At 38.6% G+C, this 14661-nt stretch overlaps 2 protein-coding genes across 5 annotated transcripts in view; both read right to left on the bottom strand.

Moving 5' to 3' along the window:
* Nucleotides 1-11155, bottom strand: part of clcn1a (chloride channel, voltage-sensitive 1a) — a 37955-nt gene extending 26800 nt beyond the window's left edge. For 2 of the 4 annotated variants that reach the window (XR_013817522.1, XR_013817523.1), the window contains exon 1: nucleotides 10941-11054. Coding sequence is in view for 2 of the 4 variants with exons in the window: in XM_079829651.1 (XP_079685777.1) it covers nucleotides 10941-10991 (51 nt within the window). In the remaining 2 variants the exon portion in view is untranslated. Of the gene's footprint in view, nucleotides 1-10940 lie in introns of all 4 variants that reach the window. The other 2 variants (XM_079829651.1, XM_079829650.1) reach the window with 1 other exon arrangement.
* Nucleotides 1-14661, bottom strand: part of LOC307133598 (craniofacial development protein 2-like) — a 1416430-nt gene that overhangs the window by 394783 nt on the left and 1006986 nt on the right. The window lies entirely within an intron of this gene.

The following is a 14661-nucleotide window of genomic DNA, read 5'->3' as shown; positions in this document are numbered from 1 at the left end:
CATTTACCAGGTCAGATTATTTCCCTTTACAACACATAACCTCTTCATTGCAGATGCGTAAGACAAACCACTGTTATCCTTTCAAATTTGTCCAAAGTACATTTGAGAACGATTTGTATGTGCTTTTAATATCGAGAGGGAGTCCAAAAATGGAGGAAAATCTTCTGGACATGCTTCGAGTAAGTCCACTGGCGGAAGAACAGTAGTCAACATTTAGATTTATATCTATCTGGATAAGATCCAGACACCTGGAAAACACATTTCCCGTGTCTTCATTCCCCCAACTTTTTATAAACACACACACACACACACACACACACACACACACACACACACACACACACACACACACACACACACACACACACACACACACACACACACACACACACACACACACACACACACACACACACACACACACACACACACACACACACACACACACACACACACACACACACACACACACACACACACACACACACACACACACACACACACACACACACACACACACACACACACACACACACACACACACACACACACACACACACACACACACACCTCTCATAAATCTATTATCTGGATCGGGATATGATGTATAGGCCAAACCTGTGTGCCTGTGAGAATGGTGTCACGATTTATTTATGTACAAGCTATTAACCTAGTTTGAAAAAAAACTCTTACTTACTTTACTTTACATCAACAGCTTGGCCAACTCCAACTTGTATGCAATGAAATTTAACTTGTAATGTCAACTTACGGCTTATAAACGTTATTACAGTTTTTTTTATTCGCTTTGGTACTATTTTCAAAAGCAAGGTGTACATTTTCAAAACTCATAGTGCTAATATCACAACAGATCATCAAAAGGGCACTTTTTTCAAACATTTCAGCATATTTTCAATTGTGTGAATACAATACACAAAACCACAAAGTAACCTTTTCACCACACAATATAAGTGTTTCATCTTTATAAATGTTTCATTCACAGTAACTGCCTTTCATAAAGCTCTTACTATCAAACTTTTGATTCGCATCTTTTCTTGTTCAGTTTAATACATTTGTCTATAATATAATCCAACTGACCTTAATGGTTAATCAATCAATCATTTGGTACACCAATAGATTTCTATAGATATTGAGTATATAGACAGTTTCTAATTTGTTTGCAATTTCCGAAATGGATAACCATATAACATTAATTATTTTTACATTATACGTGATTTATCTTAGATTATAAGGTGTGTGTGGTAAATTCTACATTATGGGGACAAAATGTCCCCATAAAGATGGCAATATCCTACAGTAATATCCCTTGCAGGGACATTTTTTGGTCAAGCTTATAAATCATACAGAATGAGTTTTTAAAAATTTAAAAAAATGCAGAAATGTTTCTGTGACAGGTAGGTTTAGTGTAAGGGGAGAGAATATAGAGTTTGTACAGTATAAAAATCATAATGTCTATGGAGAGTCTATGGAGTATGTGTGTGTGTGGGAGGGGGGATAGGTGGGACAGAAATATTTGCAATTTGTGAATAGAGCAGAATAGAGTGTAAGGGAGTGGAAATAGTCAATGACGGTGTAACATCAGACTGATCAGAAATCAGAAGAAGGGAGACAGATGGCATCAAATATAGCATTTTACATTACAGTATGTATATGCCATGTGATACTGTAAACCGATTACCATGGTAGAGACTGTCACATTACTGTAACTGTAACCCTTATAAAGCTCAACTATACAGTAGATTCAGTCATATACAGTGAGAACATGTATTGGCAGCAAACTCTGATATAGCACAGAACCTCATGACAGTGTCATAACTTTATCACACCAGACAACACACTGAATACTATTACAAACATCATGGGTTCAATGACATAAGTTAGGTAATGTAAGTGTATTTTCTAATGAGGCATATGTAGCCTGTTACTGTAGATAATTCAGCAACGAGGGAGATTTGAAATGTGTATCTTGCATTGTTTGCTGTTGGATAAACTGATTGTTTAAAGTACTAAACTGAAAGAAGATAATATTGTTGTGTTTTGGTGATTAAACCAAATGTTCTCATCACATATTATAATAATCTTGTGTTTGAAACAATGATTATGTGGACTGAAAATATGTGCAACTGAATGAAAGCATGAGATCAGGTTTTGAAAGAATGACTGGCTGTGTTACAAGTGTGAGCAGTTTGGATTTTTGTACCAAGAGTTTTGAAAATGTACACCTTACTTGTGAAAATAGTACCAAAGCGAATAAAAAAAACTGTAACAGTAAGGAAGATGTAAACAAGCAATCTGACAGAAATGTTCATGAGCAAGTTAAGAAATGTCTGTGGCTGTTTTAGCAGTTTATTAAAAAATGCTTATGCAAGGTCTCATATGCAGTGATTTTAATGCAACAGAACTATGTCTTTGCTGACAGCAGCACATATAGTTTTTACACATGCTAAATCTTATACTTCTAATGAATGAATCTCATTTTAGAAATGTAATGAAGCAAATAATGAAAGTTAGATGCGATGCTAAGTGTTTAAAAATTCAGTCATCTAACGAAGGTGATAAACATGTAGAACTTGTCATCTATGTTTTGTCAGCCCAAAGAAACTAAAAATGGGACACTTTCTGGCCAGCAATGCAGAACTTCTTTTGCCATTGTCTTTTTTTACCGCTTACAATGTAATTTCAGCTCCAGAGGTTTCCTCATCACTTGTATATACAGTGATCCGAACAGTAATGATGGCATTGGTTTTACCATATGATTTGAGGAGTCCTCATCCTTTGGAAGCGAAAACAGTGTCCTCAACAACATAAACCAAACTTTTCCAGGCGACAGATACAACTACAGTGTAACATTTATTGTGCACTTAAGTTTTTTTTTTAATTGTGTAGACCTTTTACATTCACAAACAACTATATTACACACTACATGACAGGTAATATCTGAAAAAAGCATAATAGGGGCACTTTTAATTAAATAAATACATGCCTTGGTAAGAGAAAAAAATCTTAAGTACCACAAACTTGTATTTTTATATGCCTTTTAACACGCGCACACACACGCACGCACGCACGTATGCACGCACACACAAATTCGTTGTGTTTTCATGTTTTATGGGGATTTTCCATAGACACAATGATTTTTATTCTGTACAAACTTTATATTCTATCCCCCTACACCAGCCCTACCCATAAACCAACCCATCACAGAAAACGTTGTTTTACATTGTTACATTTTCAGCTGTTTTCCTCATGGGGACCAAAAAATTTCCCCAAGAGGACAAGGATTTCAGAAATTGGCATCTTTGTGGGGACACAAACCATAACGTAGGGTTTACTTGTATCATACACACACACCCACACACACACACACCCACACCCACACCCACACCCACACCCACACCCACACCCACACCCACACCCACCCACACACACACACACACACACACACACACACACACACACACACACACACACACACACACACACACACACACACACACACACACACACACACACACGGTTTTGCTATCTTTGTGGGGACTCTCCATGGTTTTTATACTGTATAAACTGTATATTATATCCCCTAACACTATCACAGAACTATCACAGAAAACTTTCTGCATTTTTACATTTTCAAAAAAAAAAAAACCCACCATGATTATTAATCCATTTCCCTTGTGGGGGCCGCAGGCTGATCCCCACAGTGTAGGTGATCTCAGGTTTTACTATTCTTGTAGGAACATTTGGTCCCCACAATGTAATATAAACCTGTACACACACAGTCCATTTGCTTTCCATTTAACCTTACTGATCTAAGAGAGACAGCTGAGAGATTAAAGAGATCTCATTTGTGACTTTAGAATTATAATATATATGGATTAAAACCATTCCTCTGTGGTTTATTCTTTTTCAGAATATTAAACTTGTGTCTCTATGTCTTACTATTTGCAGTTTTATTGAATTAAATTGCTCACTTTCAACTTTGGAATGGGCCCACCCTTACGAAAAAGAAGTTTATTCAAGTGTGCTATTAGTATCTTTTAAACTAAAAACAAGAAATCCAATTTGGATGTAGTCTTTCACAAAAATGCGATTTTCTCAGCTTTTTGTTTAAAATATTGCTTTTTTTAATTAAAAAAGTGTTGATAAAAATGATGCATGAAGCTAAAATAAAATATTTTTTTATGGAAAGAGTTAAAATACAGTCAAAGGTATATTTCAAGTATACAAAATTAATACCTAAATAGGAACAGAGTAGCATACCTAAAGTACAAACTAGTAGCACTAGTAGCATTTTTACAAAATAGTAAACTATAAGTGATTACCAAGGCAATCACCTGAACGATCCAATTGCTGACCGTCTGCTTGGACGCGGCGCAGACCCTTCTTAGGAGACCCGAAGCACGCTTACAGTTGGTCCAACCTTCTCCACTGTGAAGACTTCCGCAGATAAATTTGCAGTGCTCTGGCAGAGAAGATGAAGTCTCCCCTCTTCACCCGACACATTAGGTGGAGGATGAAACGCCCGCAGGACCATCGGCCGTGCCACATTTGATGGCACTTTGGGCACATAGCCTGGCCTCGGATGAAGAATGGCTTTAACTCCGCCAGGGGCAAACTCTAGGCAAGTTGGCGTAATCACCAAGGCCTGAAGGTCCCCCACTCTCCTCAGAGAAGTGATAGCAGTGCCACCTTTAGTGACAGAACTCGATCTGTCACAGACTCGAGCAGTTTCAAGAGGTCCAAAGTCAGTCCCTCGAGAACCACTGCCAGATCCCATCTTGGAACCCTGGAGCGAGTCGCAGGCCTCATCCTCCAAGTACCATGGAGGAAACGTACGACTAAAGGGTGCCTTCCCAGAGGCCCATCACTTACAGGAGCGTGGAAAGCACACACATTAAATCCGTGTCCCCACCCGTGATGTAGCGAGGGCAGGGGTGCACACATTTCTTGAACTGCTCACTAGTCATTATTCACAGTTTTTTTCAAACTGTTTTTACTTTACTGAACTAGAAACACAGTCACACACACACGGCGCAATTGCTGAAGAGCGAAAAAGCTAGCGCTGTTGTGAACCGGCGTCCCTTTATACTTCTGGGTATGCCGTCACATACTGCATCATGACGTAGTACCAATCAAGATAGGTCTTAGTTTCATTCATGCTTCAGACGCACAACGCTAAGGGAGTGTCCCCAAAGTATTGTTCAAACGCAGTGCAAGTTCCCTCGAAAGGGAACTAGTAGGCTAAACCATTTGCACAATTTACTAATTCATTCCCTCGATTTATAAATCGTAAGATTTAGCCAACTAGTTTTTTCCTGTGCAAATGAAAAACTACTACTGTTACTAAGTATACTTTTATACATTAAAAAAGTGGGCAAATTCAGTCCCAAGTAGTATTGAAACAGTACACTTATAAGAAGTATACTTCTAGTACATATATATTGTCACAGTTATGTTTAGTTTTCATGGACATTCAGTTTGTTTTCATTAGTCACATGTCTTCCTTTGTTTGATTTTTCCGCCACTCCTTTGTTACCATGGTCACGTCATTATGAGTTTGTTCTGTTCAGCTGTGTTTCATTAATTAGTCTTGTTTGTGTTTGCTATATAAGTTCTGCCCTCACGTTCATTCCGTTTGGTCTCGTTCACATTAAGTTGTGTTGCTAATTCCTGTTTACCAGCCTTTGAGGTTACTTGATGTTAAACTTAAATTAGAACTTTATTAATGTGTCTTTGCCTGTTGGCCTGCAAGCACCGTGTGACAGATATTAGTAGGGGAGAGCGGGGCACAACCTAAAGCAGGGTTAGTTGTAACACGCATGGTTTAAAACTTTTCACACATGCCAGGATGACAAACTTGGTGTATTCACTAGTTGCCATATCAACATTTTTTAGAGAAAAAATTTCGCCAGAATTACTGAACATTCATTTAACCATAGCAAAAGTACATTTCTTAAGTTTATTAATCTGTTTTTTGTGTTTATTTAAAATAAGACAAGTCTGATATTTTAATCTTAAATCTGTTATTTAACAGTTGAGATCGTTCTTTAATGCTGATCTAACAGCAGAAGACACGAGCTGGGTTTAAATCCCAGTTACGCATATGGGGTGTGTTGTAACTGTTACAATGAGCCCCTATTAGAAATATGCCATTATATTCTATACTTTTATACATTATTTTTGATAAACCATGAGAAAAGGTTGACTAATGACAGAGTCAATATTCAGAAATTATTCATTATTATGTTTTTAACTATGCTGTATAGCTGTATGTAGTGATGTGTTTGTCCAACTCAAAAAATTTTATATTTTTTAATTAAAAAATACCATTATTTTATTAAGTTAATAATTGTATTTTATTGACAAAATATTTTAGTTTGTCTTGGATAATTATTTTTATTATATCCGGTAACATTTTAAGCTGTCATTTGGTCATGTTACAATGTGCCCCTCCCATGTTACAATTTACCCCACCTATGGGGCATGTCACATTTCACTTCCATTCTTTTGGGGTAAATCAAGAAAAAAATAAACACTGTATTAATGAAACAAAACCACATAATTGTACTAGACGTGAGAAATTAATGTGGGAAAAATAAATACTCTGAACCCCAAGTGGATTTACACAAACTGAGAAAGTCTAAAAGCGTTAGGTTGTGCCCTGCTCTCCCCTATACTTACTACATAAAATATCCTTAAAAATATACTTAAACTTTATTAAATATACTTAATAAAATGAACTTGAAGTATAGCCTAGCCTATTTATTTTTTGTAAGGGCATGTAGATATGTTTGTCATGTATCTCTCTTCCTCATAACATATCTCTCTTACTCCCATTCCATGCATCTATCCAGTTACTTTCACCCGTTCCCACAGTACATGTAATCCCTTGCTTTCTCCATATTTCACCCCTCCTTCCAAGTCTGCTTCTACACCTATGGCCTTCTACACCCCCAGCTGACCCACTGTCTGCCATAGATTGGAACTACCCCCTTTCTACCCAGGGCCTGTAATACTAGCCGGTGGGTTAATAATAGCTTTGGTGTGACCCAATGATCACAGTCACACTTCCCCACACACCTCTGTGTGGATCTTTCTTTCTTCCAATTTGTTCATCTGTCTCTCAAGGACTCCCAAGGAAAAGTTTGAAACCAATGATCAGACAACACTGTAATGCACTGGAGCGCTGACAGCAAATGTGCAGCTCATACATTCATGTATGTAAATCACTATCAAAGATTGTATCCTTTTAATACAAATTCTAAGAACGCATCCACAAATCAGTAATTCCTATCAGAAAAGTGCTAATGTGCTCAAGCTAAAGCGTGTTTGAAGGGGTGTTTGATGGCATGCTGCTGTGCTTTAGGTCATGTTGATGGCTGTATGGGAAGACTATTGAGGCAATTGTCATGGTGTCGTCACGTGATGTTATGTAAAGTCATTTGTAATTCTGTTGAAGGTCTTCTAAAATAGATGTTCTTCCCATGCTGTGATGACCACACTTGTCACCATATCCCAATATGCCTGGCCATTCGGTTGAGGTTCTTTCATTCAGTAACTTTGTTAAATGTTTACTTCAACAATACAATGTAAAATAAAATAGGAAAAAAAGAATGACCACATGAATGAAAGTGTTTTTATTTTTAACTAAAATTAAAACTATTAAAAATAATTTCCAGAAATTGGAATAAAATAAAATGAAAAATATGAGATGAAAAATGTTGCATTGTATGAAAGCTTGTTTCCGCCACATAATAAAAAATAAAAAAGGTATTTACGACTTTCTATCTCACAATTCTGACTTTTTTCCCTCTCAATTGCGAGTTTACATCTAGCTTCTACTAAAAATATTTAAGTTTTAAATTTAAATGTATGAATTAACTTACTCAAATATTTGACGTTAAGAGCATTTAAAATGCACGAGTTATACAGTTATTGCGAGTTATAAAGTCCGATTTGCGTGATATAAAATTCTGACTTTATAACATGCAATTGTGATTTTATAATTCGCAATTGCGAGTTTATATCTAGCAATTCTGAGAAAAAAAGTCAGAATTGTGAGATGTAAACTCGCAATTATCTTTTAAAATGTTTTATTCTGTGGAAACAGGCTTCCATAGCCTTGGCATCTAACTGAAATGCATAAGTTTAAAGGTGAAGTACTAAAACCAAAACAGAAATAAAAATAAATAAAATCTAAACAGAAATTAAAATGACTAAAACTTAAAAAAAGAAATCTAATTAAAATATTAATAAATACTAAAAAAATGCTGGAAACAAATGATTGAGATTCAGGTTGACAATTTAACAGCAAATCAAAAAATACAACCAGAAATAACGTATCACTGCAAATACGAGTGTTTTTTTAACAGCTAAAGCCCTGTTTGCACTGACTACGAATAAACAGCTTGAGAAGTTTCTGTGATGTTGGTTGATACAGCAGTTATTTCTATCGTAGTATCCAACTATATCATGTGATCAAAGTCTACACTCCCACTGGTTGTCGCTGCATAATCTCTGCTCATTTACATTAGGTTGAACAACTTAAATTTTTTTTGTCCCTGTAAATTATTGTCAGTGTGAAATACACTCTAGGTGACCCATAACCCAAAATATGCTTATTGATTGAACATTTACACACGCTTTCTCTAACTCATTCAATCAATGTTACATACTGCTCAGTAAATCACAGTGACACAGTGACTCACAAAAGAGGACCTCAGCTGCTTACATAAGAAAGCAATACTACCTTGTTTATATTACACTCTAACCAACACTGTAAACCCTAATGCTCAAAATAATTGGTTTGAGTAGAGCCAACTCAAATTAAACAAAATAGTTCAATCAAATGAACTTTTTTGAATATTTAGAACTTAATTTTTCTTTTGAGCTCACAGAACTGACACATTTGAAGTAATCTGAATTGTTTCATTGTTCAACATGTTTTATGGACTTCAAAACTGAAACAGCCATTTACTGCCATTATAAAGCTTGGAAGAGCCAGGACATTTTTTAATATACCTCCGATTGTATTCGTCTGAAAGAAGAATGTCACATTCACCTAAGATGACTTGAGGGCGAGTAAATCATGGGCTAATTTTCATTTTTGGGTGAACTATCCCTTTATGGAAAACATTTATAATTTGCGATTGGGTTTCCACTTACACTACCATTCAAAAGTTTTGGGTCATTAAGATAAAAAAAAAAAAAGAAATTAACATATTTATCCAGGAAAGATGCATTAAATTAATCAAAAGTGACAGTAAAGACATTTACACAAAGGATTTCTATTTCAAATAAATATTGTTCTTTTGAATTTCCTATTAATCAAAGAGTTCCAAAAAAAAAAAAAAAAGGATCATGGCAACACAAATACAAAGTTCTGTCATGAAACTCTAGATGGCGCAGGCTGATAAGTCCTTAACTCAATCTGCTTGCAATCAAGTCATTGGCTGCATCCGAAAACCTAGGCAGCTGACTCGTTGCCTCGCTGCCTTATCAGACGATGGCTTGTAAGGCAGCGTTTGTGCATGAAGGCACCTCACAAAACTAATTTCGGACAGACTTATTAGGCAGTGTAACTGTTTAATGATCTACAGCAAAATAGAGAGAGCTCTGGTGAGAACTAAACAAATATTTAATTACTACATTAGTCATTTCTCTCTAGAAATGACATCAGAAGTAGAAAATGTACATTTACACACAAACTGACCAGCAAACACAACTTTCGAACGCCATCTTTTTTTTCAAGCTCAACTGTCACAGAATGGAAAGCACAGGATTGTGGGATATCAAAGGCAGCGAAGGATACAAATATGCTGCCTTCAAAAATCAATCAGATGAAGGTATCTCAGGAGACAGGAAGTGAAGCTAACATTAGATTCGGACGTGCCTTGGTGCCTTCCTGCCTTGAAATGTGTCCTCCGAAGGCAGCATTTTCCAGGTTGTGGACGCAGCCATTCTCTATAGGGCACAGCTAGATGGTTCCTGCTGTATCAGAGCCAATGAGCTCGCTGCTCAAACCTGGTCAGCATTTGCAGCGCACTTTCAGAAAACCTCCACTTTCCTCAGCTGTATAGATCTGCTACGGGTAAGTCATATATGTCATTTTGTTCAGCAGCAGCATGTCTGTCTTGCTCACAGCAGCGTGCTGTGTATGTATTGGCAGTAGCAAAAACCAACAATAGCAGCAGCTTAGCAGATCTATTCTGCTATGTATAAACATATCAACATTGTCATATCCATTACCATGCCAAACACTCAGAGTAACATTATGGACAACTGTTTACAACATTGATAATAAGAAATGTTTCTCGAGCAGCAAATCAGATTAGAGTGATCTCTGAAGGATCATGTGACACTGAAGACTGGAGTAATGATGCTGAAAATTCAGCTTTGCCATCACAGGAATAAATTACATTTTAAAATATATTAAACTAGAAAACATTTATTTTAAAATGTAATAATATTTCACAATAGATGCAAGTTAAAATATTAAAAGTTAAAATATTATAACATATACTTTAAACATAGAATATAAAAGGCAGAGTCATTCTGGTTGACAGAAAATTTCCAAAATTGAAGAATCACTCATTTCTATTTAACCTCCAATTTAAAGTTACACTGGGTTTTTTGTCTTAAAGAAAAAGATACACTGCAAACTTATTCAAAGAACAAAAAAGTTAGTACAGACTACAGAGACAGTAAACAGCTGCACTTTCCCGCAAGTTCTGCAGCAGAACAGCGACTCAGTCATACTGATAGAAATATACAAGTCATGCAGAGATTGTGCAACATCTTTGAGATCATACGATTTCAAATGACGAAGAACAGCAATTCACAACTGTCTAAAGAGTAACCAGAAAGAAGAAAGGGTGAGGGAGAGAGAAAGAGAGAGAGCAGAGACAGAGATGGTGACTGACCACGGTCTGCTGGTATCTCAGAGCCTTCCTTTGCGATGCATCTGCAGCCATTGACACACTGTCACTGACCCAAAAATAAACCGCCTGTCTGTCTTAGCATTCCCACCCTGGGGTGGCACGGACTGAGGGAGAGAGGGCACACGCAAGTTCTCTCACTCAATCTTTCTTCCCTGGCTTTACACACGCACATCTCTCTCTCACACACCTTCTCATGTGGTGCAACACAGCAGTCCAGTTGCCTAACTAAGCTCCGTGTGCATACATGGGTTTATGAGGACGTGCATGTGCTTGGGGCACGTACATGCGTTTGTGTATGTGTGTGAGAGGTTGTGAGTTACAAAGAGAGTGTAGATGCCAAACTAAACCCATCCACCCCTAATTAGTGAGGCCGGTTTGTTTAATAGTGGCCAATTCTGTCACCCCAGGCAACAAACTAAGACTATGATCGCCTGTTCATTTGGAAAGGGGCACAGTAAGGGTTTGAGCAGCCGAGGGAACTCCCCGTCCCCCATGAAACTTGATGAGGGGAGGGAAGGGAGGACCAAATCGGCCAATGCCATCTCCGATTCGCCCTATTCATCAGTGTTGTCCAACAAAATGTTAAGCAATACAGTTAATGACACAAAGAGAGGGCAAGAAGAATATAACATTTATAAAAGAAAATGCTATTTCAGTCTTTCTTCTTCAAAAGTTACTTGTCATTCCTTTGTAATTAATTGCAAAATGTACTATGTAAACATTCCTTGAAAGATTACAAATCATACTGTCCACAATAGTTTTTTAAAAAAGTTTAAAAATAGTTGTAAAACAATTTACGACAGTTCATATTTAACACTTTTTAGAGGAAATAAATAAATACATTTTAAATTAATTTCATACATTTTATATATTTTTTAACTTGAACAACACATGCATTTTTACATTTTCTGTTATGTCACATTGACTTTAATTTGGTGGACAAAAGTATAAATATATATCAAAGTATACTATACTATATATATATATATATATATATATATATATACACACACACACCGATCAGGCATAACATTATGAGTTATAACAGGTGAAGTGGATAACACTGATTATCTCTTTATCACGGCACCTGTTAGTGGGTGGGATATATTAGGCAGCAAGTGAACATTTTTTCAAAGTTGATGTGTTAGAAGCAGGAAAAATAGGAAAGCGTAAGGATTTGAGTGAGATTCACAAGGGCCAAACTGTGATGACTAGACGACTGGGTCAGAGCATCTCCAAAACTGCAGCTCTTGTGGGATGTTCCCGGTCTGCAGTGGTCAGTATCTATCAAAAGTGGTCCAAGGAAGGAACAGTGGTGAACCGGCGACAGGTTCATGGGCGGTCAAGGCTCATTGATACACGTTGGGAGCGAAGGCTGGCCCGCGTGGTCCGCTCAAACAGACGAGCTACTGTAGCTCAAATTGCTTAAGAAGTTAATGCTGCTGATAGAAAGGTGTCAGAATACACAGTGCGTCACAGTTTGTTGCGAATGGGGCTGCATAGCCGCAGACCAGTCAGGGTTCCCATGCTGACCCCTGCCCACCACTGAAAGCGCCAACAGTGGGCACCTGAGATTCAGAACTGGACCACGGAGCAATGGAAGAAGGTGGCCTGGTCTGATGAATCATGTTTTCCTTATCACATGGATGGCCGGGTGTGTGTGCGTTGCTTACCTGGGGAACACATGGCACCAGGATGCACTATGGAAAGAAGGTAAGCCGGCGGAGGCAGTGTGATGCTTTGGGCAATGTTCTGCTGGGAAACATTGGGTCCTGCCATTCATGTGGATGTTACTTTGACACGTACCACCTACCTAAGCATTGTTGCAGACCATATACACCCTTTCATGGAAACAGTATTCCCTGGTGGCTGTGGGCTCTTTCAGCAGGATAATGTGCCCTGCCACAAAGCAAAAATGATTCAGGAAGGTTTTGAGGAGCACAACAATAAGTTTGAGGTGTTGACTCCAGATCTCAGTCCAATCAGTATCTGTGGAATGTGCTGAACAAACAAGACTGATCCATGGCTTGGAGTCCCCACCTCGCAACTTACAGGACTTAAAGGATCTGCTGCTAACATCTTGGTGCCAGATACCACAACACACCTTCAGAGGTCTAGTGGAGTCCATGTCTCGACAGGTCAGGGCTTTTTTTGGCAGCAAAAGGAGGATCAACACAATATTAGGTAGGTCATAATGTTATGCCTGATCAGTGTATATATATATATATATATATATATATATATATATATATATATATATATATATATATATATATATATATATATATATATATATATAATATATATATATATATATATATATGCTGTATTTACATTTGTGTGTGTGTGTGTGTGTGTGTCTGTGTGTGTTTTATATAAAACCGTCTCAGGTTACGTATGTAACCATGGTTCCCTGAGAGGGAACGAGACGCTGCGTCAAGCGCTGCGGGAACGCCCCTGCGTTTGCGTCATGAAGCACTCGTAAAATCAGTCCAATGGCGTGACAGGACGTCATAGGCGGGTGACGTCAGCGACCAGGAAACTATAAAGCACCCCTGAACCAAACAATGTCAGCTTCTGAAAAAGTCGAACAAGTCGGTCACGGGCATGCCGGGAGTATGGCAAAGCGACGCAGCGTCTCGTTCCCTCTCAGGGAACCATGGTTACATACGTAACCTGAGACGTTCCCTTTCAAGGGAACTCGCGCTGCGTCAAGCGCTGCGGGAACTCAATACCCACGTCGCCATAATTCTCAAGTGCCCGTACATGTGAAGTCGTAGCGCACATTTAAGCTATAAGCACCCGAGAACCTGGAGTAGAAGCTACATCTAGGTTGTAAAACCTCACAAAAGTGTGCGGAGAGGACCACCCTGCCGCATCACAGACCTCCTGCAGGGAGACTCCTGACAGAAGAGCCAAAGAGGCAGCCATACTCCGAGTAGAATGGGCTCGGACCTTTAGTGGTGAAGGTTGGCCGGCCGACTCATATGCGAGTGAAATAGCCTCGACTATCCACTTGCTTAGCGTTTGCTTAGATGCGGGTTTCCCCTTATTTGGAGACCCGAAACAGACGAACAGTTGCTCAGATTTTCGCCACAGGGCAGCTCTGTGGACATAAGCATCTAGTGCCCTCACTGGGCAGAGCAGATTTAATTTCTCCTGGTCTGAATTCTGAAAGGGAGGCGGAGAGAAGGCCTGCAGCATGATAGGACCTGCCACGTTCGTGGGAACTTTGGGGACATATCCTTCTTTTGGAAACAAGAATACTTTCACCATCCCTGGCGCAAACTCAAGACAGGAAGGGGCAACAGACAATGCTTGCAAATCCCCTACTCTCTTTAGAGAAGAAATAGCCAAGAGAAATACAGTTTTTAGTGATAGAAATTTCTCTGGCACCTCCTCGATCGGCTCAAAGGGGGCCAATGCTAGACCTTCTAGCACCAAGGCCAGATCCCAGGTCGGCACCCTCGAGCGTGCCGCAGGCCTTAGCCTCAGAGTACCACGAAGGAAGCGAGTAACCCATGGGTGTCTCCCCACCGATGCACTATCCAGATGAACGTGATAGGCAGATATTGCCGACACATAAACCTTCAAGGTGGAAGGGGATAAACCCGAAGAGAACTTCTCTTGTAGGAAATCCAGCACTGAGTTGACTTGGCAGTTAACTGGATTTAGAGAATGGTTGGAACACCATGCAACAAAG

The sequence above is a fragment of the Gobio gobio genome (genome assembly GCF_949357685.1).
Source record: "Gobio gobio genome assembly, chromosome: 11".
Classification (NCBI taxonomy): domain Eukaryota; kingdom Metazoa; phylum Chordata; class Actinopteri; order Cypriniformes; family Gobionidae; genus Gobio; species Gobio gobio.
Note: the sequence above shows the minus strand (reverse complement) of the source record. Positions and strands in the feature narration are given on the sequence as shown.